Genomic DNA, 23,159 nt, shown 5'->3' with positions numbered 1-23,159 from the left:
ATGCAATAAAATATTGTTAACTGTAGTGACATTGGTGTACATTAGATCTCCAGAACTTATTCTTCTTACACAAAGGAAACGTACAGTTTGACCAACACTGTGCAAGGATTTCTTTTTTTTTGCAAACTCACCAATGCCTGTTATCTATTACCTTTTTGATAATAGCCATTCTATCAGACATGTGGTGGTATCTCCCTGTGGTTTGCATCTGCATTTCCCTGGTGATTCGTGATATTGAGCATCTTTTCACATACTTTTTGGCCGCATAGGTGCTTTATTTGGAGAAATGTGTATTCTGGTCCTTTGCCCACTTTTTCATAGAGTCATTTCTTTTGTGTTGTTATTATTATTACTGAGTTTTAGGTGTTCCTTGCTTATTTTGGATATAACTTTTTAACAGATATATGGTTTACAAGTATTTCCTCCCATTCCATAGGTTGTCCTTTCATTTTGCTGATTTTTTCTTTTGCTCTGAAGAAGATTTTTATTTGACATAATCCCACTTATCTGTATCTTTGCTTCTGTAGCCTTTGTTATGGTGTTATATCCAAAAAAAACCCTCCATTTTATGCAAGAAATAATTGTGGTTTTCTCATGTTTTCTATTGGTCTCTCTGTTTATCTTTGTGCAATACCACACTCCTTTGATTAATGCAGCTTTTATAAGTTTTGCAACCAGGAAATATGAGTCTTCCTGTTTTACTCCTTTTTAAGATTGTTTTGGCTGTTCAGGGTCCTTGACTTTCCATATGAATTTTAGGATGGGTTTTTCTATTTCTGCAAAAAAGAAGTCATTGGAATTTTGATTTGGATTGTATTGAGTCTGTAGATCACTCTGGGTAGTATCAACATCTTAACAGCAGTTAAGTCTTCCAATCCCTGATCATAGAGTATGCTTCCATTTATTTATGTCTTCTGTATTTTCTTTCCGCAATGTTTTTTCACTTTCATTTTACAAGTCTTTTATCTCCTTGGTTAAGTATTTGATTCTATTTGATGCTGCTATAAATGGAACTGTTTTTCCTTAATTTCCCTTAAGGATTGTTCATTTTTAGTGAATCTTTGTGTGTTGACTTTGTATCCTGGTACTTTCCTAAGTTCCTTTGTGGTCTTAATTTTTGTTGACTCTTTAGAATAGTCTACATATAAGATCCTAACCTTTGAGAAGAGAGGTGTTTTTTCTTCTTCCTTTCCAAGTTGGAAATTTATTTATTTCTAATTCTTGCCTAATGTCCTGACAGGAAATTCTAGTGCTGTGTTGAATAGAGGCTGTGAGAGTGAGTGTCCTTCCCCTGACCCTGAACTTTGAGAAAGAGCTCCCAGATTTCAAGCACAGCTTTTATTCTGTTGAGGTAGTTTCCTTCTAGTCTTATCCTGTTGAAATTTTTATCATAAAAGGATGTTGAATTTGGTCCAACTCTTTTTCTTAATCAATTGGCATGAGTGTGTGTGTGTGTGTGTGTGTGTGTGTGTGTGTTTCCTTCATTTTATTTATGTGGTATGTTACTTCGATCAGTTTCATATGTTGAGCTACCCTTGCATTCCAGGAATAATCTCACTTTTTATAATCCATTTAACATGCTGCTGTATTTCATATGCTAGCATTTTGTTGAGGATATTTGCATTAATATTCATTAAGGGTATTGGTCTATAGATATCAATTCTTGTAGTGTCTCTGTCTGCCTTTGGTATTGGGGTAATGATAGCCTCAAAACCTGAGTTAGGAACTGTGCCATACTTTTACATTTATGAAAAAGCTTGAGAAAAACTGATGTTAATTATTCCTTAAATGTTTGGTAGAATTGACCAGTGAAGTCATGAGGTCAAGGACTTTTCTTTACGGGGAGATTTATAGTTATTGATTCAATGTCCTTACTAGTCATAAGTCTATTCAGATTTTCTATTTCTTCATGATTTAGTCATGGTAGGCTTTGAATTTCCAGGAATTTATGCATTTCTCTATGTTATCCAATTTGTTGACATTTAACTGTTTGTAGTACTCCCTTATAATCTTCCTTATTTCAACAGAAATGGTTATAATATCCACACCTTCATTTCTGAGTTTTGACATTTTTTTTTAAAAGATTTTATTTATTTATTTGACAGACAGAGATCAAACGTAGGCAGAGAGGCCGGCAGAGAGAGGCGGGAGGAAGCAGGCTTGATCGAGCAAAGAGCCCAATGCGGGGCTCTATCCCAGGACCCTGGGATCATGACCTGAGCCAAAGGCAGAGGCTTTAACCCACTGAGCCACCCAGGTGCCCCAAAATAATAATATCTTAATACTTTCAAATGTCCAACCAATAGCTCAATTTCCCGCATTGCGGGCAAGGATTATAACACAGATTCACATTAAAAATGTAAGATACAATCAGAAAAGACAATTATTATATGATCTCTCTGATATGAGGAATTTGAAAGGCAGGGCAGGGGGTCGTGGTGGGTAGGGAGGGAAAAATGAAACAAGATGGGTCCGGGGAGGGAGACAAGCCATAAGAGACTCTTAGTCTGAAGAAACAAACTGAGGGTTGTTGGGGGGTTGGGGGGAGGAATAGGGTGGCTGGGCTATGGACATTGGGGAGGGTATGTGCTATGGTGAGTGCTGTGAATTGTGTAAGACTTATGATTCACAGACTTGTACTCCTGAAGCAAATAATACATAATATGTTAATTTAAAAAATGTAAGATACAGCCCTGTGATAAAGTTAGTAGACATAGTTGCTTCATTCTGAAAAACTTGCCTTGCAATATCCTTTTATCAATTAAAAGTAGTGATGGATGATATAGACAGTTTATTCTCTGTGTAACACACAAAATAAAATTTTGTAGAGCTCTGTTTACCATTGTATTAATTATAAAGAACTCTTTTTTATTGCTTTTTTCCAACTGAGAGCATAATATCTAACAAGCTTGTTAAAGTGTACATAATATTCTGAAAAGTGTGACATTTCCCAAACTCCACAGCCTTACTATTCCAGGAAATGATCACAAAAAAAAAAAAAATATATATATATATATATATATATATATACATATATATATATATATAGTGAGGAAACATCTCTTGGTAACTCACCCTGCTTACCCCTACTTTAAAATCAAATTTTTCCAGGGACAGGTGCATTTTTCTAGTTGGGCATCAAAGCCTGTAGATAATCTCTTTTGGACAGGCATCTTGGCTGAAGATATTATTCCCAGGAAATTACCATTTTCACACTTGTTCTGGTAAAACTCTCCAGAAGTTCTCTTATTCATTCACAATTCTCCTTTCATCTCTTCCATTTCTTTGTGAGATGAACATGAATTAAAATATTGGGCTCTGCATCAATGGCTGGGTGATCTTGAGCAAGTTGCATAATTATTTCCTCCTCCAAAGAACAGGTTAAAGAGACTTATCTTTTAATATAATTTGTAAAGAATGTGGCATATGTATGGGCTACAGATTTGATATGACCAAAGGGAGGAGTCAAATTATATAGTGAAAGAATAAACCCCAACAGGACAAGGTTTTTGCCATATATTTTTGTTTGTCTTTTGAAAGCAGGTACAGATCTTCCTTTGCAAAAGGGAATCCCTGTTAACACAGGCAAACAAAAAATCTTGACATTGTTCATGACACTCTATTCTGTAGTCAAGAATATTATTGTGTGATTTTTTAATCACACTCACAATCCATGGGTACACAGACAAGTGGTAGCAATTTCAATTCTACTTATGACAAAATATCAGTTCACCACTACTGAGTGGTATTCATTATTAGTGGGGATTGAAAAGGTGAGTGGAATAGTGTGGCTCATTCATTCCCAAGCATTCTCAAGAATAAAAGAAAGAAGCTAGGGTTAACAGAGTATTCACTTCTTTTACCTATATGGAACTAAAAATCAAGAACAAGAACCATTATTAAAAGAACCCTAAAATTGTCTGCAGTTTTTTTTACCACTCTACTGTGTCCACAATTTTTGTCATACCTTCTCTGTTTTAATACAATTATAAGTAATAAAACCCTCAAAACAGGAAAGTGCACTGTGTAATTGTTTCAGAGAAAGCAAAAAAAAAAAAAAAAAAAAAAAAAGAAGAAGAAGAAAGAAAGAAAGAAAGAAAGAAAGAAATGAACTGGTAAGACATCACGCTACTTGATGGCTTACCTTGGATGGAATAGACAAGAGAAAAAATAATAGGTAGTATTATCCTTAGATAGGGGAGGTTATCCTGATGTCTTCAACTCATATGGGGAATAAAGATCAGTTTGGATTCACCTTGGAATGGAGGATGACCCTCATGTCCAAGAGTAGGTCCACATGTTAAACCAAGTAAGAAGAGAAGAAAGAAATTGAAGTAAAAATCCTGCCAGAAAGACTTTAGAAAGGTAAGGAAAAGGAAAAAGAATAGGAAGAAGAGGATAAGGAAGAGCAGAAAGTGGAGAAAAAGACACAACAAAGGAGAGATAGATGGTTCTTCTCAGTTTGAAAATCTCTTCAGGGTTTTCCTCAGAGCAAGTTTGATATCTTTGTTCCTGAGACTATAAATGAAAGGGCTGAGCATAGTCACCACATTTGTGTAAAACACTGAGAAAAATTTCCCTTGGCCCACAGACCCAGTGGATGGTGGTTTGACGTAAGTGAGCAACCCAAATCCATAGAACAGACCAACAGTTACTAGGTGGGAGCCACAGGCGCTAAAAGCTTTGGACAAACTCTGAGATGCAGAGATGTGAACAATATTGGAAAGAATCAGAATATAAGAAATACAGATAATGAGACTAGATATAATGACAACTGTGCCCACAATAACAGAAATCACAAGCTCACTGGCATAGGTGTTGCTGCAGGAGAGCTGGAAGAGAGGGAAGATGTCACACATGTAATGGTTGATGATATTGGAATCACAAAAGATCAGCCTAACCATGCACCCCATGTGGACCATGGCACCAGCAAACCCCATCACATATGAACCAGATATCAGCAGAGAACAGACCTGAGGAGACATGGTAACTATGTACAGCAAGGGTTTATAGATGGCCACATAGTGATCATAGGCCATGGCTGTCAACCCATAGCACTCAGAGTTGACAAAAAAGCAGAAGAAAAATAGCTGAGTCATGCATTTTGTAAAGGAGATGATGTTCTTCTCTGAAATAAAGCTTATTAGCATTTTGGGGGTGAAGACAAATGAATAACAGAGATCAATAAAGGACAGATTGAAGAGGAAAAAGTACATGGGGGTGTGAAGGTGAGAATTCAGGTAAATTAAATTAATTAAGCTCAAATTGCCCACGACAGTGACCACATAGTTCACCAAAAACAGAAAAAATAGAGGTAGCTGGAGTTCGGGTTGGTCTGTTAATCCCGTAAGGATAAACTCAGTTACAGAAGAGTCATTCTTCACAGCCATTCACTTCACAGGTATGATCTGCAGGAACAGAGGTAGAAGGTAGCATTAACAATGGACCCTCACTCTTTGTCTCCAGAGGGAGAGATTGATCTGCTGGTTTACAATGCACAGGGTTGTCATGCAAGGAATCCAAGGAACAAGACTTCTGATTATTCCTAATGATTCCTCATTTTCTCCTTTACTCCCACTCATGCAGTTTGCGCAGAAGGAATACTGATCTCAAGACCCCCAATGTCTCTGCATGTCCTTTCCTCCCTTCTCCCCAGTTTCCATTCAGGATTACGGATGACAAGAATAATAAATTAATAAATTGGTAGTGTTACCCTCATTTTCCTTTTCCTGGAGGCCTCACTCTGCTAGACCTTAAAGCCACTTCTACTCTACAGTCCCGGGGTGTCAAAGTTTTCAAGAGAGGAGACAGTATACATCAGCACAGCCCTCAGTCTTTGACATGCTAAAAGAGGTATTGTGGAGAACAGGCCATGATCTGTACTTGAGAATTTGCCCAGAAGTCCTCTTCACTTGAAAGGAGGAAAACAACCTTATATGAGCTCCAAAACAATCAGGTGACTCCAATGGGAATCTATTCCATGACCTGTAGTTCTAAGAAAATTGATTCGTAGCACAGAAAATTATTCTCTCCCTCATTATTTCCTTCCAAGTTAAATGAGTCCACTGAGGGTAGAAATTATTGAACCCATATTCATATCCTGTGTCAGAGGCCCAACACTGGATCCTTTGAGACTCAATGTTTTGCTCAGTTTATAATTTCACAATAGGAATTCCTAATCCCCAGTGCAAAGGAATGAGTGCCTCCCTTTGTCACTTCCTTCCTCACCCCCTGGAATCTATACACAGTTCTAAGAGGAAAGTCTGGGGCACAGTCACTTGCCATTTCTAGCACTTACCTGAAGTCTCTGGGATTGCGTTAGTAAAACAGTAAATCATAGCTTTAGCATTGCCCATGCTTGTGGATTTCACATCTATAAAGGGATGTTTTAGCAAAGTGGTTAGAGTGGGAGTGTTACAGATGCCTGGGTGGCTCAATTGGTTAAGGAACTGCCTACAGCTCAGGTCATGATCCTGGAGTCTTGGGATGAGTCCCACATCGGGCTCCCTGTTCAGCGGGGAGTCTGCCTCTCCCTCTGACCTTCTCCCTTCTCATACTCTCTCTCACTCTCTCTCTTTCTTTCTCTCAAATAAATAAATAAAATCTTTAAAAAAAAAAGAAGAGTGGGAGTGTTGGAGCTGGGCTTGATGGGTGATGGGTATTAAGGAGGGCACTTTGATATGATGAGTTCAGGGTGTTGTATGCGCGTGATGAATCACTGAATTCTACTCCTGAAATCAATAAAGTTTAAATAAAAATTTGAAAAGAAAAAATAATAATAAATAAATAATAAAAAGAAAGAGAGAGAGAGAGTGGGCCCTCAAGTCAAATCTGGACTTGAAAATCCTTAATTGTGAGACTGAAAACAGTAATATAACTTCTCTGGCCCTTGTATGTATATTTTCATATCTATTTAATACCTATGTACAGATACAAATGAGTTTTAAAGGAGAAATTTCATAGGGTTGTTGTGGGGATTAAAGGAGTTAAATCATATAAAGTATCGGAAACATGCCCAACACATAAAAAGAGCCTAAGTGTTGGTATCCCCCCCCCTATTTCCAATCCATATTCATTATATCAAGATTTTTCAACCTTGGCACTATTGACATTTTGGACTAGATAATTCTTTTTTTGGGGGGGGGGGACTAGATAATTCTTCATTGTGAAGAATGAAGAATGTCCTGTGTATTCTAAGAAGAAAGCATCCCTGGCCTCTACCCATTAGATTCCAGTAGTATCCACCACCACCACGTGTGATAATCAAAATATTCTTCAGACACTGGCATATATCCCTTAGGTGGTAAAATCACTCATTTTGAGAAATGCCGATCCGTATGTAGATCCATAGCTACATGTAGGTGGACTTCCATAAATGCCTCTCAAAAAGGTCTATCTTATGTGCCTCAGGCTCAAAGTGCTCAAAACTAAAGTCAGCACATTTTTTACATCATCCAGGCAACTAATCTACAAACTAATCTTAACGCAACTTCCTCTCACTGGCCATCTTCATCTAGTCTCCAATTCCCAGAGAATCCAACTCCTTGAAATATTTGGCTTTCCCTCTTACACAGCTTCTATATCCTCTCTTCATCTCTAATTTAGATTACTCTAATAGTTTCTAACCAGTACTCCTACTAAGATCAGAATTTGTAACTTTTTCTACCCCGTACCATCACTGTACAAACATGCACACTCTCTTCTTGCTCTCTATTCCTAATTCCTACTGTTACATCATTATAATAGTAAAGTAGGTGACTTAATGCCACTTTTAATCCCTTTTTTGTCATGTTGGTGAGTTTCGAGAAGAAACAGAGACAAGTTGCTTATCTTAGTCTTCCATCTTTAACCAGAGTCCTCCACTGCAATTCTAGGATGAAACCTAGAAGCATACTAAGTCCAGAGGAACCTGGAGTCTGGAATATAATATTCCAGGTCCTAAGAGTCCTATTCTACCCAAAGTAGATGGTGCATGAGGGCTAACACTCCATAAATAGACTCTCTTTAGAGATTTTCCTGACTCGCTACATTTAATGAACAATTTTTGAGCATCTAGACTGTAAGAGTGAACACACACAGAATGAGGTACAGGTCTTGACCCAATGATTTCTCAATATAGCCAAGGAAACTGATATTTGTACCACTCTTAGTTATTGTTAGCTGGTTACTGTGCTAGATTCTCTATTCACCTTCCCTTATGTCCTCCTCATGCCCACCCTCTAAATCAGGCAAAAAGGGGTTCATTGATTGCTCCATGGTCAAGACAGCAAGTGCCAGAGCAACATTTATATTTAAGTGTCTATGAACCCAGAACTGATTTCTTTTACCATTACACTATGCAGAATTGTGTGGTATATGTGGAATATTTTAGAGAGGGTGCATTAAGAATCCTTCAAGTTAAGTGACAGAAATTCAAGCTGGATCTGTCTAGATAAGCCAGCCTATACCACAAAAGTGTGTAAAGCTGCTAAGCTGAGGATGTACACGGTTCCTTGTATAGCTCTATAGGACTAAGTCATTCGTGTGCATGTCTCTCTTCCCACTTTTTGTTCTTCTTGGTTCTATTCAGTTTTTTTTTTTTTTATTATTTCTTTTCAGCGTAACAGTATTCATTGTTTTTGCACCACACCCAGTGCTCCATGCAATACGTGCCCTCCTTAATACCCACCACCTGGCTCCCCCAACCTCCCACCCCCCGCCCCTTCAAAACCCTCAGGTTGTTTTTCAGAGTCCATGGTCTCTCATGGTTCTATTCAGTTTTAATCTCAGATGAGTTCTCCCCATGTAGCAAAAAGAGAACCATCAAAATCCCTACATTTAATCTTACCAACTCAGTAACTCTGAGAGAAAAGAAAAGTTAAAAAAAAAAAAAACAATCATGGTAGAAAAGAGAAGTTAAATGTCTACTTCTGACTAAATCACTGCCATCGAGGTTTGGAATGTGCTGATAGGCAAGATAATGTCTCCTAAAGTGAACAAATCAATCCATCAAAATCACATAAAATGTGCTACCTGTAATAGGCAAGGTACAGTCAGAAAAACAAATGGTATAATATGTGCTTCTTATGGAGTATATTTAAAACAAAGAATTGGTTTATTCAGATATTGCAAGGTGGAAAGACAAAAACATTGAAAAATATAAAGACTATTAAACTACATAAAATAGCTACCACACTCGTAACTGGTAGAACACACGGAAAGAGGAAGCATTATCAGATTCTAGAATCTCAGATTAGAATTAGGATTAGTGCTTGGAGGAATGGAGGGTTTGAAAGTGCTTGGATGTCTGAAGTAGAGGTTCCCCCAGTGCTGGGTCCAACATGGAGGGAGACCAATGAGGAGGTCAATAAGTGCTTGAGCCTCTCAAGGGGCAGAGACCATGCAATGAAGCAAGGGAGGACAGTACAGCTGCCCAGGGAGTGTTGTCCAGCTACTGACTATGCATCTAAGGAGGAGCAGAAAGTTAAACACATTTCCATGTGTTTATTGGCCATTTGTGTGCCTTCCTTTGGGACTTTGGGCTTTTAAATCATTTGCCCATTTATGAAATGGTCTTTTATTATTGAGGTATCTTTTAATTTTTAACTTGTTATATGTAATGGTTACAACACCTTTATCAGAGACTCAGATACAGGTATGCAAATATTATTCAAATCTGTGGCTTGCCTATGAATTTTTTTGGTAAACTGATGCTCTAATATTAATGAAGTTTATTTTGTCTTTGTTTTTTTTTTCTTTTGAGTTTAGTGCTTTCTAGAATAAGTCTAAGAAATCTATGTCTACACCAACATACTTTCTTATGTTTTCTTCTAGAAGATTTATGTTTAACCTTTACATGTATAGTCTGATCCATTTAAAATTAATCATTGTATATGGTGTGAGGTAGAGATCACTTAATTGTTTTCTCAAGAACAGAATTTCCAGAATCAATTGCTTAAAATATTTTCCTATCCCTATGGATTTACTCTGTTGCCTGGTCAAAAATCAATTGACTATATAAGTAAGGATCTCTTTCTGAACCTTCTGTGCTGTACCATGACTTATTTACCTATCTTTAAAACAAAACTGATCTTTCTTCATTATCAAAGCCTAAATTTAAGTGTTAAAATCAGTTAGTGTAAACCTTCTGTGTCATCTAGAGGTCCCCAAGGAGCAGATGCCAATAAATAATTAGACCTCCAAGGCATTTATTGTGGCAAATAGCTGTGAAGGATAAAATGGGAGGGAGAGGGAGTCAGTGATAAAGATCTTCAAACTGGGTTGAAACTCTGACACCTAAGAAAGAAGAGAGAGAAGGAAAGACATGGTGGGAAAATCTCAGACTACAGTGCATTTCCAGAATGTCTCTGTTAGGATGACTGGAAGTACCTAAACAAAGAATGCCTATCAGAAGACACCTATGTTACACAGCTATTGGCCAGCCCCTCTATGACCCATCACACTAAGTCATTGGCTGGGGACATCTCAAAGTGAGCATGGACTCTGCCTGAACACAACAGTGAATCCAAAGGAGTATAAGCTATAGACTATCAGTCAACAATGCTTCCCACAGCTGGTTCTCTTGAAGAGTTGAGCAGCACCTCCTTATGACTGCCACAGTCCACTCCCACAAACAAATTATACCCCAAAGTTCTTTCTGATTTATTATTGTTATTATATTATATTACTTTTATTAATTAATATATTATTATATATTCATTGATATAATTTATTGATTTAACAATAAACATTATTGTTGTTATTCAAACAAGATAATCCAATTCAACAAGTATTTCTTGTCCTCCCAATATATCTGACATTCTAAATATACAAATGAGAAAAACATTGAGAAACAGGAAAATTATAGGAAACAGTATATACTTTAAATCCTTATTATCTTCTTGGTGAGACAAAGTGCTATGGTCAAATGTTGAAATCCTAACCTGCAAACGTATCAGGATGTGGGGCCTTTTGAAGGTGCTTAGGTCATGACAATGGAGTTCTCAGGAGGGTGATTTGTGCCTTATAAAAACAGCTCCAGGGGAGCCTGGGTAGCTCAATGGGTTAAAGCCTCTGCCTTCAGCTCAGGTCATGATCTCAAGGTCCTGGAATCGAGCCCCACATAGGGCTCTCTGCTCAGCAGGGAGCCTGCTTCCTCCTCTCTCTCTCTGCCTGCCTCTCTGCCTACTTGTGATTTCTGTCTGTCAAATAAATAAATAAAATCTTTAAAAAATAAAAATTAAAAAATAAAAAAAATTTAAAAATTAAAATAAAATAAAATAAAAACAGCTCCATATAGATCACTAGTGCCTTCCACTATGTGAGGATATAATGACAGGTGTGTGACTTAAAAGAGTACCCTCAGCCATTCGTACTGGCATCCTGATCTTGGACTTACAGCCTCCAGAACTGTGAGAAATAAATTTCCATTGTTTATTAGCCACCAACTCTGTAGTATTTTGTTATAACAGTCCAAATGGACTAAGACACAGACTTAAGTAAGCTCACAAAATGTTGCTAGGAATGGTTTATTATCATTAGTATATACCCTTTTTTCATTATAAACATCATTAAAAAGGTAAAATAATGTCTAACATGTTTCTTCCAATATGTATTATTTTCATTTAAGTGATAAATAACAGACTACAGTGAGAACTTTAGGCTCTTTTTCAAAATATTTGATATACCAGTCATCCCCTATATTTGGATCCTGAGATACATATGTATTATTTCTGTAGTCATACTATGTTAATACTATTTTTGGCAATAAAAGGTGGAGTCATATGTATTCACTTCAGTATTAAATGTACCGGGCTGACTGAAGTTCCCAAACGCAGGTGCTGTGTAATACAGATTTGACCATTTTCAAAGGGAACAAGAAAGAACAGAATAATAAAAAGAAAAGTTAGTAAGAAAATAGAACAAAATGAAAAGACCAAAAGGATTTTATTATACTTTAAGCTATATACGTAGTTTGTAATGAACACATCTCATAGAAGCCTGTTGCCTATACCAGTGACAATATGGAAAAGAAAAAGAATGTTTCTAAAGTAATTCACACTTCTGGGTTTAGGTGAGCAAGCTGTAATTTCAACTTTCTGGCACTTGGGAATTTTATCAGATTTCTCCAGGTTAGGAATAGCCCAGAGACAGAAACAGTATGGAAAAAAAAAGAATCTGTATACTTGTTCTTTTTATAAAGATGTTATTAGTTATTAGTTATTAGTTATTTAGTAAACTATTATCAGGTACAGGAATATGGAAGCAAAAAATGAGATAATGTAGGGAAATGACATAAGGGAAATGATAAGATGAATCTATTAAAACATAGATAACACAATCTGCATAAATATTGATAATGACCAAAACCTCTTCCTGAAAAATACTAACAAAAATTTATAAAAATCAAATTCCTTTACATTATACCTTGTAATTACAGCATGTTTCTTCTCCATATTTTAATCAGGGCATTCTGCAGTGTAACCTTGATATCCTTGTTCCTCAAACTGTAGATCAGAGGATTGAGCATGGGTACCACATTAGTATAGAAAACTGAAGAAATTTTTCCCAGGTCCATAGATTCAGGAGAATATTTAAGATACATGAATGCTGCTGACCCAAAAAAAAGAGAAAGAGCAATGATGTGAGAGCTGCAGGTACTGAAGGCTTTTGATCATCCTTGAGCAGATCTGATATGAAGAATGCTAGTGAGGATAAAGACATAAGAAATCAGGATGGTTGGGGTGCCTGGGTGGCTCAGTGGGTTAAGCCGCTGCCTTTTGCTCAGGTCATGATCCCAGGTCCTGGGTTCAAGCCCCGCGTCGGGCATTCTGCTCAGCAGGGAGCCTGCTTCCTCCTCTCTCTCTGCCTGCCTCTCTGCCTGCTTGTGATTTCTCTCTGTCAAATAAATAAATAAATAAATAAATAAATAAATAAATCAGGATGGTAAAACTGGGTACTATGATATTAATTCCCACGACTATCAAAACTACCACCTCATTGACATAGGTGCTAGTGCAAGAGAGTTGGAGAAGAGGAAGAATGTCACACAGGTAATGGTTGATGATATTGACATGGCAGAAGGTCAGTCTAAGCATGCAGCCTGTGTGGGCAGAGGCTCCAGCAAATCCCATCATGTATGCAGCAACGGTTAGCAAGCAACAGACCTGATGGGACATGGTGACCCTATACAGCAATGGATGACAGATGGCCACATAGCGGTCATAGGCCATTGAGGTCAACATGTAGCATTCCGAGATGACAAAAAAGAGAAAGAAAAACAGCTGTGTCATGCACCCGACATAGGAGATGATGTTCTCCCTTGATACAAAGTTCATCAGCATCTTGGGGGTGAAAACAGAAGAGTAACAGAGATCAATGAAGGACAGGTTGAAGAGGAAGTAGTACATGGGGGTGTGGAGGTGAGAGTTGAGACCGATGAGAATGATCAAGCCAAGGTTGCCCACCACGGTGACAATGTAGATCATCAGAAACAGGAAAAAGAGGGGTTGCTGGAGCTCTGGGCGGTCTGTTAATCCAGCAAGAAGAAATTCAGTCACTGAGGAGTCATTTCTAACCAATATTGTCCTCTTTGGAAATCTGTGAGGACAGAAGAAAGTCCCATTAATAGAAACCCCAGCTTTCTCCCCCTCCTTACACACTCTTAATTATGAGAAGAAGACTCAGACCAGCATATAAGTCCTCCTTCACTCCACAAGGTCAGAGTGGACTAGCACATACACCTTTCAACATTAAAACCACTCTGTCTTGTTGCATGAGCAGCATGTGACAAACAACTGCTCCTGTCTTTACTAGAAGATACAGGGATGGAGCAGTTGAGGATAAAGGCTACCTGTTGGTGAGCTTTGGTAGTGGGGAGCTATCCCCATCTCTGCTTCCCACTCATCCTATCCTTCACTTCCTAATTCCTACTCATGTTTCCATTACCCTACCAGATACGTCAGTGCCCCCATGATGACTATCAAAAAAGAGAAAAATCTGCTAGGGTAGCAACCATCCAGATGTTTTGCTTCCTAGAAGGAAGTGTCTCAGAGGGTTTCCAAATCCTTTACTACAAGAATCCACGAAGGCAATTACTGATAACACTTATTGAGGAGACCCTTGATAGCCTAAGATTTGTAGTTAACTAGACACTGGGTGCTTCTACACATTCACTTCCTTTGTTCCATCCTAGCTGGAAAGATAATGAACAAAGCAAAGTAGATGAGTTTCCTTTGCTTTGTAGGAGGGCATGAAATATTTGAATGTTGATTAAATTAGTAACATTTGTGGAAATATATCAAGCTGTATACTGATTATGACATGTAAACTTTTCCATATGTATAGTATATTTCAGCAAAAAAATATTTCTAGGGAAAAAAACCAAAACTTTTCTTCCTCCGATGTGCCTATTTTCTGACCATGTCACTTGAAGCTGCTGTAGGTCTCCTGCTACCAAACTGAGGATGATCCCAACACCAGAAGGGTGTGCTGAGAATAATGCAGGCAGTAAGGTCAGAGTTGCATAGTTGAGTTTCTTGTTATTAAAAATAAATACTTTTCACCATTTTTCAGCAACAGAGTGAGAGAAAAATAGAAACTTGCATAACTCGCTTTCCTTCCATTATGAGAACTCAGTGTAGAGTCTTTGTGAGTTTCACCTCCACTGTCCTGTAGGAACTGGCTTTTATAATATCAAAACTGAGCAGATACAGTCACAGGATCTTCTTCATTTGTAGGCAAAAGAGCAATAGCATAGATCTCCCAGACTGAATGTTCCAGGAGTTGGTCTGAAGAGTAGATCAAACTTCTAGTTGTAAATTTACTAAGAGAGTTCGAAGGGAAACCACAGAGCTGACATCAGACGTACCATGTCATAGAGAACAAGGCTTTTGCATAAGGCTTATAATTCTTTTGGACCTCATTAGAAATTTAGGTATAGGTCTCCCCTAAGATCTTCCTATCACGATATATTCTATAGGGAAGAAATTGATGTCAGAGTTTACACCCTAATTGTGACAGTAAATGTTAATTTCCCATCAGGGATTATATATTCCCCAAGTTTTACAAGAAAGGACCCTCTGCTGTCCCTTATAAAGATGCAGATAAATAGAATCTAAAAAATGTCACTAATTATCTTTCTAGGTAACACATTTGTTTTAGCCAGAATTTGTGAACTGAACAGTAAAGTTTATTTATTATGCTCTTTTTAATATTTTGAGAACCTTCAAATAATCATTGTTTATGCATATTTTATAGGCATATAGTGAAAGGATACTTTTAATTGTGTTTGCAGATAATTGTTTAATGAGAAGTTATTTGATAGACTAAGAATCCGTTATCCCATGAAACTGTTCTGACTCAATATGTCTTTGCTTTCAACATTTAAAAGTAAATCTATAAGAAAAATAAGTGTTCGTAGGCTCCCATTTCAAGAAAATATTACCTTAGAATTTCAGCATATATATTAATTTCTACTTGTGCTTGTGAGAAGGCATCTAAATTTTTCTTAAATGAGTATAGATTCACAGGTAATTGTAAAAATAATATACGGATTCCCTTGAACTCCATCCAGATTCCTATCACAGTGACATCTTCAACAACTGTAGTATAAAAGCAAAACCAGGAAACTGACTTCGGTACAATAACTAGACTTTAAGGCTGCAGATGTTATTCAGTTTTCAGTGGTTTTACATGTACTGAGTGCTTTTGGTGTGTGTGTGTGTGTGTGTGTGTGTGTGTGTGTGTGTGACTGTGTGTAGATCAATTCAATCTGATCCCTTGTATAGATTCATGTAATGACCATCACAATTAGGATACAGAAGTTCCATTATTTTATTCTACCCCTTTATAGTCACAGCAATCCCCCTCCCCTGCATCTATCTTCCAGCAACCACCAACCTGTTCTCCATCTCTACAGTTGATGCTTTTAGAGAACAAGAAATGAAATTATATAATATGTAACCTCTGAATTTAGCTTTTTTTTTTTTGCTTTGGTGAATATTTGTGGTTTTTAAAAATTATTTAAATTCAATTTAGTTAACATATAGTATATTATTAGTTTCAGGGGTAGAATTTAGTGATTCATCAGTTGCATATAACACCCAGTTCTCATTACATCATGTGCCCTCCTTAAGGCCCATCATCCTGTTACCCCATCCCTTCACTCCCCTCCCCTCCAGCAACCTTGTTTGTTTCCTAGAGTTCACTCTCTCTTCTGGTTTGCCTCCCTCTCTGTTTTCATCTTATTTTATTTTTCCTTCCCATCCCCTATGTTCATCTGTTTTGTTTTTTAAATTCCACATATGAGTGAAATCATATGGTGTTTGTCTTTCTCTGACTGACTTATTTGGCTTAGCCTAATACCCTCTAGTTCCATCCATGTTGTTGCAAATGGAAGATTTCATTCTTTCTGATGGTTGAGTAATATTCCATTGTATGTGTGTGTATCGCATCTTCTTTATCCAGTCATCTGTCGATGGACCCCTGAGTTTAGCTTTTTGACTAAGTATGATGCCCAAAAAATAAATTCAATATCCATGGATCTATATTGTTATGGGAGAGAAAGAACAAATGTCCTTTGAGAAGAATTTCAAGAATAACTCCTCTCAAGGACATAGAGCTTAATTCCTCTCCCCTAGACTTAATGACTTGATTCCAAAGGACTGAGTATGGAAAGGGGGAAAACAGTGTATTTTTCTCCCTGACAGACACCACCTTAAGCAATTCACCAAAGTTAACATCACTAGCAATAAGTCATATTGATATCCAACAGACCATGACAGGCGCCTCACTCTACGTTATTCTTTCTAAAATGTACAACCCAATCTAATAATCAAAAAGCAGCATACAAACCCAAATAAGGGCATTATTCAACATATCTACCTATACCCTTCAAAATCATTATAGTCATTAAAAAAAAGGCAAAGACTGAGAAAATAGAGATCAGAGAAGACTAAGGAGAAATAACAACTAAATGCATTGCGGAATCCTACTAGGATCCAGGAACAGAAAAATTTCATTAGTGAAAAAAATTTCTCACTCTATATTTTTCTCTCTATATATAATCCAGATGTTAGAATTATTTGACAAGAATTTTAATGCAGTAAACATAAAACTGTTTCAATAAGCAATGACAAATATTCTTAAAACAAATTATAAAATAAAATATTTTAACAGGCAGAAAATTTGAAAAGAACCAAATAGGACTCTTGCTCCTGGGAGGGTGGAGATGGTATATTTTCTCTTATTCTTCCTCTTATCACAACTAAAAACCCTGGACATTATATATATAAAACAAACATAAGACATTTCTTAAAGGTAGAGGGGAAGAGATACACTTGTAACAGAACTGAGGACTCACAGTCAGTTCCCTGGATTACTTTTTGCATCCTACATCCCAAATTTGGAGAAGCTGGCAACAAAAAGTTTCAATAAGCACATATATTTTTAAAAATTAAATTGACAAATTGATAAAGTCCAGACAAAAGCTACCTGTCTACCCTCCTGAGGTTATGTTAAGTTGTATCAACAAAACACACACACACACACACACACACACACACACACACACACACACGTGCGTGCATGCATGGAAGTTGTCAGAGGAGGCCTAGTGGAAAGTCAGGACTTCTAATTACCCAGCATCAGTGAGACCACCCTCACCACAGCATCTGTGAAGAATATGTGGGGAGCCAGAATTCCCATTTCCATTCAGTAGTATTGAGGGGTTTCCGCCTTTGAATGTCAACAAAGGCTGAGAGGGGAACATAAATTTCTAATTCAACCTGCAGTAATAAGATAATCCCTCCCTTCTCCCACTGGGGCAGTGTTAGGGGAAAACAAAACAAAATGAAACAAAGCAAAAAAACACAGACTAAAATGAAGATTAAAATAAGATCCAGAGTCTCATAATATAATATGAAAATGGGCAGGTTTCAATCAAAAGTCATTTGTCATACCAAGAACCAAGAAGACTATATACTAAATGAAAAAAGACAATTACAGATGCCAACATTGAGAGGTCAGAGATGTTAGACTTACTTGAAAGTCATGATAAAGATGTTTCAATAAACATTATGAACACACTTGAAACAAATTAAAAAATGCAAAGTCTCAGCTAAGAAACAGAAAATGTCAGCAAAGAAATAAGAGAAACAAAGAAGAACAAAAGGGATATTTTAGCTCCAATTAGTAACTTTGTGAATGGACTCAACAACAAAATGGACCAGAATCAATGAATTAGAAGGTAGAACAAGAAAGATTACACAATCTGAAGAGCATACAAAAAAGTAACTGGGAAAAAACTGAAGAGAGTCTAAGAGGCCTATAGCACTATAACAAAAAAAAAAATCCAATATTCATGTCACCACAGTCCTGGAAAGAGAAGAGAAACTGCGCTAAAAGAGTGTTTAATTTGCAGGAAGTTTCAAAATTTCCCAAATTTGGCAAAAGACACAAATGTACAGATTCAAACAGGATTACACCCAAAGAAATCCACACTAAAACACAAAATAGTCAAATTTCTAAAAACCAAAGACAAAAAAGTGTAATAAAAAAGAAACAATACCTTGAGTCTTTCAGGTGGACCTGGTGGTCAGTAGCACCATGGCAAGTGTAGTAGATGACTCTGCTGGGGAGGTGAGAGTGGTTAAGGTCCATAGGTCCAAGGTGACCTTTAGCAGGGCCCATGAGGTGGGGAAGCCCCAGGGTGGGGATCATCCCCGGCCATGTGGGGCTGAGGTGTGCTGGAGGCCTGGATAGCTACAAGGAGTCATGACCAGGCTGCTCAATGACAGCACTCCTGTGCAGGGGTTCCCACATGAGGAGCATATGGCCGCAGCTGTATTGTCTAAGCCGCCAGAGGTCACAGGGGATGGAGGAGCACAAGAAGGAAGATGAGGCCCTGAACCAGGAGCAGAGGCCCAAGCACTGGTTCTCCAAGTAGGAGCCAAAATGCAGGAGGAGGTGGCAGCCACCACGCTGCCAGAGCACAAGCAGCAGAAGCTGTAACACATCTTCAGAAACTCAGTCACCACCATCGCCCAGCTCTACAAAGACTGAATGTGTCAGCAGCCGGGACTTTCTCTCTGGGTCCCCTTCCAACACAGCCACCGCCTTCACCAGTCTCTACAAAGAAGCATGGAGACCCATCAGTGAAATTTTGACATTGGAATTCAGATTGGCTCTCAGCTATGCAATAGGGATGCATTGGCTTGGGTTAAAAATCTCAGAACTATTGGGAGAGATTTCATCAACTTCCTGTGTGGCAGAATTCCCCCACCACAAAACTCTAGAGCCCCCCCACACCCAAGACCGACTACAGTGTCCCCTAACATAGCTACTTCAACAGAAACTATCTCATCAGTACAGTCTGATTACCCTTCTGGAAGCCATAGTTCTGAGTTGTAAAAACTTTTTCAACACATTTCTGTGGAAAAGTGGTGAAGAGTGTCCCTGTGGACCCAATTTCACATTTAGGTTAAGGTCCAGGTAGACATTGTCTGCTTTTTGTCCATTATACTAACTATGTGTTCAGGACTTCCCACAAAGGGGATAGAAATAGACAAAAAATTCCCAAAGATACTCACATAGGTGTTTGGATAAACTATGGTGTTACTATAAACACAGGGAACTCAGGAAGAGTACAAATATTTGTAAACGTATACATTCAGTTTTGACCATGGTGGACTTGAGTTGCCAACTGGACATCCAAGTAGATGTATACAACCTAATGAAGGCTAACTAAAGTTCAAGACAAAAGACCAGAATATGAAAAAAAAAAAAGATTTGGAGAATTATTTCTCTAAAGGTTAAAGCCATGACATTATGTGAACTCAGAGAGAGGGTAAAGAGAAAAAGAGCAGAGGTCAAGAAAAAATATTTGGGAAATCCCTCATATGGGTTTTATACTTAGGATAATTTAAAACCCAACCATTACTAAAATGGGTTCCAATTATTATATTCAGACTCCTCAAAATTACAAGGGAACTAAACATTCCTCGGGACAAATTTGAAATATATCCCACAAGACAGACATTCCTTGGGCTGCAGCAATGATGAGGACCTTGGAGATTCATTAAATATTGTGTTTTCTATGGAAATGTTAAGAACTCTTATTCAGGTGATGTAAGAACAAGAAACACTCCTTCTAAGTTTATATTATATCAAATCATATTGCAAGAAGAGTTTTATGCTAAGGTTCTAACCTAGAGTTGAAAGTCATTCTTTCACCTTTAATATAACCAGTGTTAATATGTGCAAATACAGAATGAGAGTAGAGAGACTCTGAGTTTATCCTTACATTGCAAAACTATTTCATTCATTTCCTTTGTTCCATCTACATAAATGTCACCTTAGCCTAATTTAATTATAACAAAGTATATCAAATAATCACCCTTTTCATGAGATATACCAAACCATCTCTTGACTCCTTTTTAAGCAACTCAAGCCCTGTATGCTCTAATTTGTCAAATTCAGTGGTAATTTAAGCCTTATAGTGCATTATCATACAGAAGAGGAAAACTTATTTGTGACTGAATAGATTCTTAATTTGCAGGATTATGTCACACTGAACTAACCCGCTATAACATCCAGAAACATTAGTTAATATATTTTTTAACGTAAATACCAGAGGTAGTAAAAAGAAAATTAAATCTTCAAGTTCCAAGAGGGAAAAGGGAAAACAGAATCTAATTCAGTAAATCTGGAGTGGGGTACTTGGTTTTGAATCTCTGATAACCTCCCAGCTAATGCAGAAGCTGCTGCTCAGTTGACCAAATTTTGAGGAGAAAAACCTTAGGACATTATTCAGTGTTTAGAATGTGGCAGGTGTCTGCAACTACCACAGTTTTTTCACAGGTGAATGCCCGTTTTAGTATAGACAGAGCAACATGTTCTGGGTCTCAATAAAGGTGCAGGGTTTCAGAAAAGGGGAAAAAAAAATTCAAGCCTACTTTAACGAAAGAAAGGGCGATGGAGAAGATGTAAGAGATTTGGGGGAAGGGGCCAGTTAAATGCCAAATGATCTGAGCAGATATTCCCTAGACAGACCCTGGCAGTCCAGAATGAAAGCAAATGAATAACTACTACATCTATGTGAAAAGAATAAATACCAAACATGATTTTTTAATTAAAAATTCAAAAGGTGATCACAGCTTTGTAGTAAAGCTTGAAATCAGGTAATGTGATGCCGCCAGTTTTATTTTTGTTTTTCAATATTTCCTTAGCGATTCGGGGTCTCTTCTGATTCCATACAAATTTTAAGATTATTTGCTCCAGCTCTTTGAAAAATACCGGTGGAATTTTGATCGAAATGGCATTAAAAGTATAGATTGCTCTAGGCAGTATAGACAGCATGGTACTGGCATAAAAACAGACACACAGACCAGTGGAACAGAGTAGAGAGCCCAGATATGGACCCTCAACTCTATGGTCAAATAATCTTCGACAAAGCAGGAAAAAATATACAGTGGGAAAAAGACAGTCTCTTCAATAAATAGTGCTGGGAAAACTGGACAGCTATATGTAGAAGAATGAAACTCGACCATTCTCTTACACTGTACACAAAAATAAACTCAAAATGGATAAAAGACCTCAACGTGAGACAGGAATCCATCAGAATCCTAGAGGAGAATATAGGCAGTAACCTCTTTGATATCAGCCACAGCAACTTCTTTCAAGATATGTCTCCAAAGGCAAAGGAAACAAAAGCCAAAATGAACTTTGGGGACTTCATCAAGATCCAAAGCTTCTGCACAGCAAAGGAAACAGTCAACAAAACAAAGAGGCAACCCACGGAATGGGAGAAGATATTTGCAAATGACAGTACAGACAAAAGATTGATATCCAGGATCTATAAAGAACTCCTCAAACTCAACACACACAAAACAGATAATCATGTCAAAAAATGGGCAGAAGATATGAACAGACACTTCTCCAATGAAGACATACAAATGGCTATCAGACACATGAAAAAATGTTCACCATCACTAACCATCAGGGAGATTCAAATTAAAACCACATTGAGATGCCACCTTACACCAGTTAGAATGGGCAAAATTAGCAAGACAGGAAACAACATGTGTTGGAGAGGATGTGGAGAAAGGGGAACCCTCTTACACTATTGGTGGGAATGCAAGTTGGTGCAGCCACTTTGGAGAACAGTGTGGAGATTCCTCAAGAAATTAAAAATAGAGCTTCCCTATGACCCTGGAATTGCACTACTGGGTATTTACCCCAAAGATACAGATGTAGTGAAAAGAAGGGCCATCTGTACCCCAACGTTTATAGCAGCAATGGCCACAGTCGCCAAACTGTGGAAAGAACCAAGATGCCCTTCAACGGACGAATGGATAAGGAAGATGTGGTCCATATATACTATGGAGTATTATGCCTCTATCAGGATGAATACCCAACTTTTGTAGCAACATGGACGGGACTGGAAGAGATTTGCTGAGTGAAATAAGTCAAGCAGAGAGAGTCAATTATCATATGGTTTCACTTATTTGTGGAGCATAACAAATAGCATGGAGGACAAGGGGAGTTAGAGAGGAGAAGGGAGTTGAGGGAAATTGGAAGGGGAGATGAACCATGAGAGACTATGGACTCTGAAAAACAATCTGAGGGTTTTGAAGGGGTGGAGGGTGGGAGGTTGGGGGAACGAGGTGGTGGGCATTGGAGAGGGCATGGATTGCATGTAGCACCGGGTGTGGTGCAAAAACAATGAATACTGTTACGCTGAAAATAAATTAAAAGAATTTAAAAAAATTCAAAAGGCCAGGCACAGTATGAAAACATAAATTTTTTTAATATTGTAATTTTATTTTTTTTAGTGTTCCAAGATTCATTGTTTATGCACCATACCCAGTGCTCCATGCAAACGTGTCCTCCTTAATAACTGAATAAATTTTTAAATATATAAAACTAAACTAATTGTAAGTTCCTGGTACATATATAGGTAGTAAAATTATGAAAACTGTATTCTGAAGAGGAAAAATTTCTCTTCTACCCTCTTACGGTCTCCAGCTGGTTGTAAGAATTAAACTGACTTAAGACAGGTTAGTAGGGGGAAAACATACACATTTTAATTATTTTTACATGTGCATGGAAGCCTTCACAAAAAAAGTGAAGACCAAAAGAAACTGCTTAGAGCCAAGTACTTAAAATGCTAAGTTGGACAA

General features: G+C 37.6%; 2 protein-coding genes and 1 pseudogene across 2 annotated transcripts; 1 reads left to right on the top strand and 2 right to left on the bottom strand.

Annotated features, from left to right (window-relative positions):
* Nucleotides 1–4,457: 4,457 nt before the first annotated feature.
* On the bottom strand, nt 4,458–5,414 carry LOC111153817 (olfactory receptor 143-like). The gene has a single exon (XM_022513067.1). It carries the CDS (start codon nt 5,388–5,390, stop codon nt 4,458–4,460), a length of 933 nt encoding a protein of 310 aa, XP_022368775.1. The 5' UTR covers nt 5,391–5,414.
* A 4,069-nt stretch (nt 5,415–9,483) lies between these two features.
* On the bottom strand, nt 9,484–18,032 carry LOC111153990 (olfactory receptor 8B3-like). The gene is given in 4 exon segments (XM_022513342.1): nt 9,484–9,585; nt 12,464–12,726; nt 12,932–13,551; nt 18,022–18,032. Coding segments are annotated over 4 exon segments (996 nt in total).
* Nucleotides 18,033–18,853: 821 nt separating this feature from the next.
* LOC111153989 lies at nt 18,854–19,389 on the top strand (annotated as a pseudogene).
* The last annotated feature ends 3,770 nt before the right edge of the window (nt 19,390–23,159 follow it).

This window comes from Enhydra lutris, unplaced genomic scaffold, assembly GCF_002288905.1.
Source record: "Enhydra lutris kenyoni isolate GAN:26980312 unplaced genomic scaffold, ASM228890v2 scaffoldscaffold34, whole genome shotgun sequence".
Taxonomy (NCBI): domain Eukaryota; kingdom Metazoa; phylum Chordata; class Mammalia; order Carnivora; family Mustelidae; genus Enhydra; species Enhydra lutris.
This window is presented reverse-complemented; position numbering and strand designations above follow the sequence as displayed.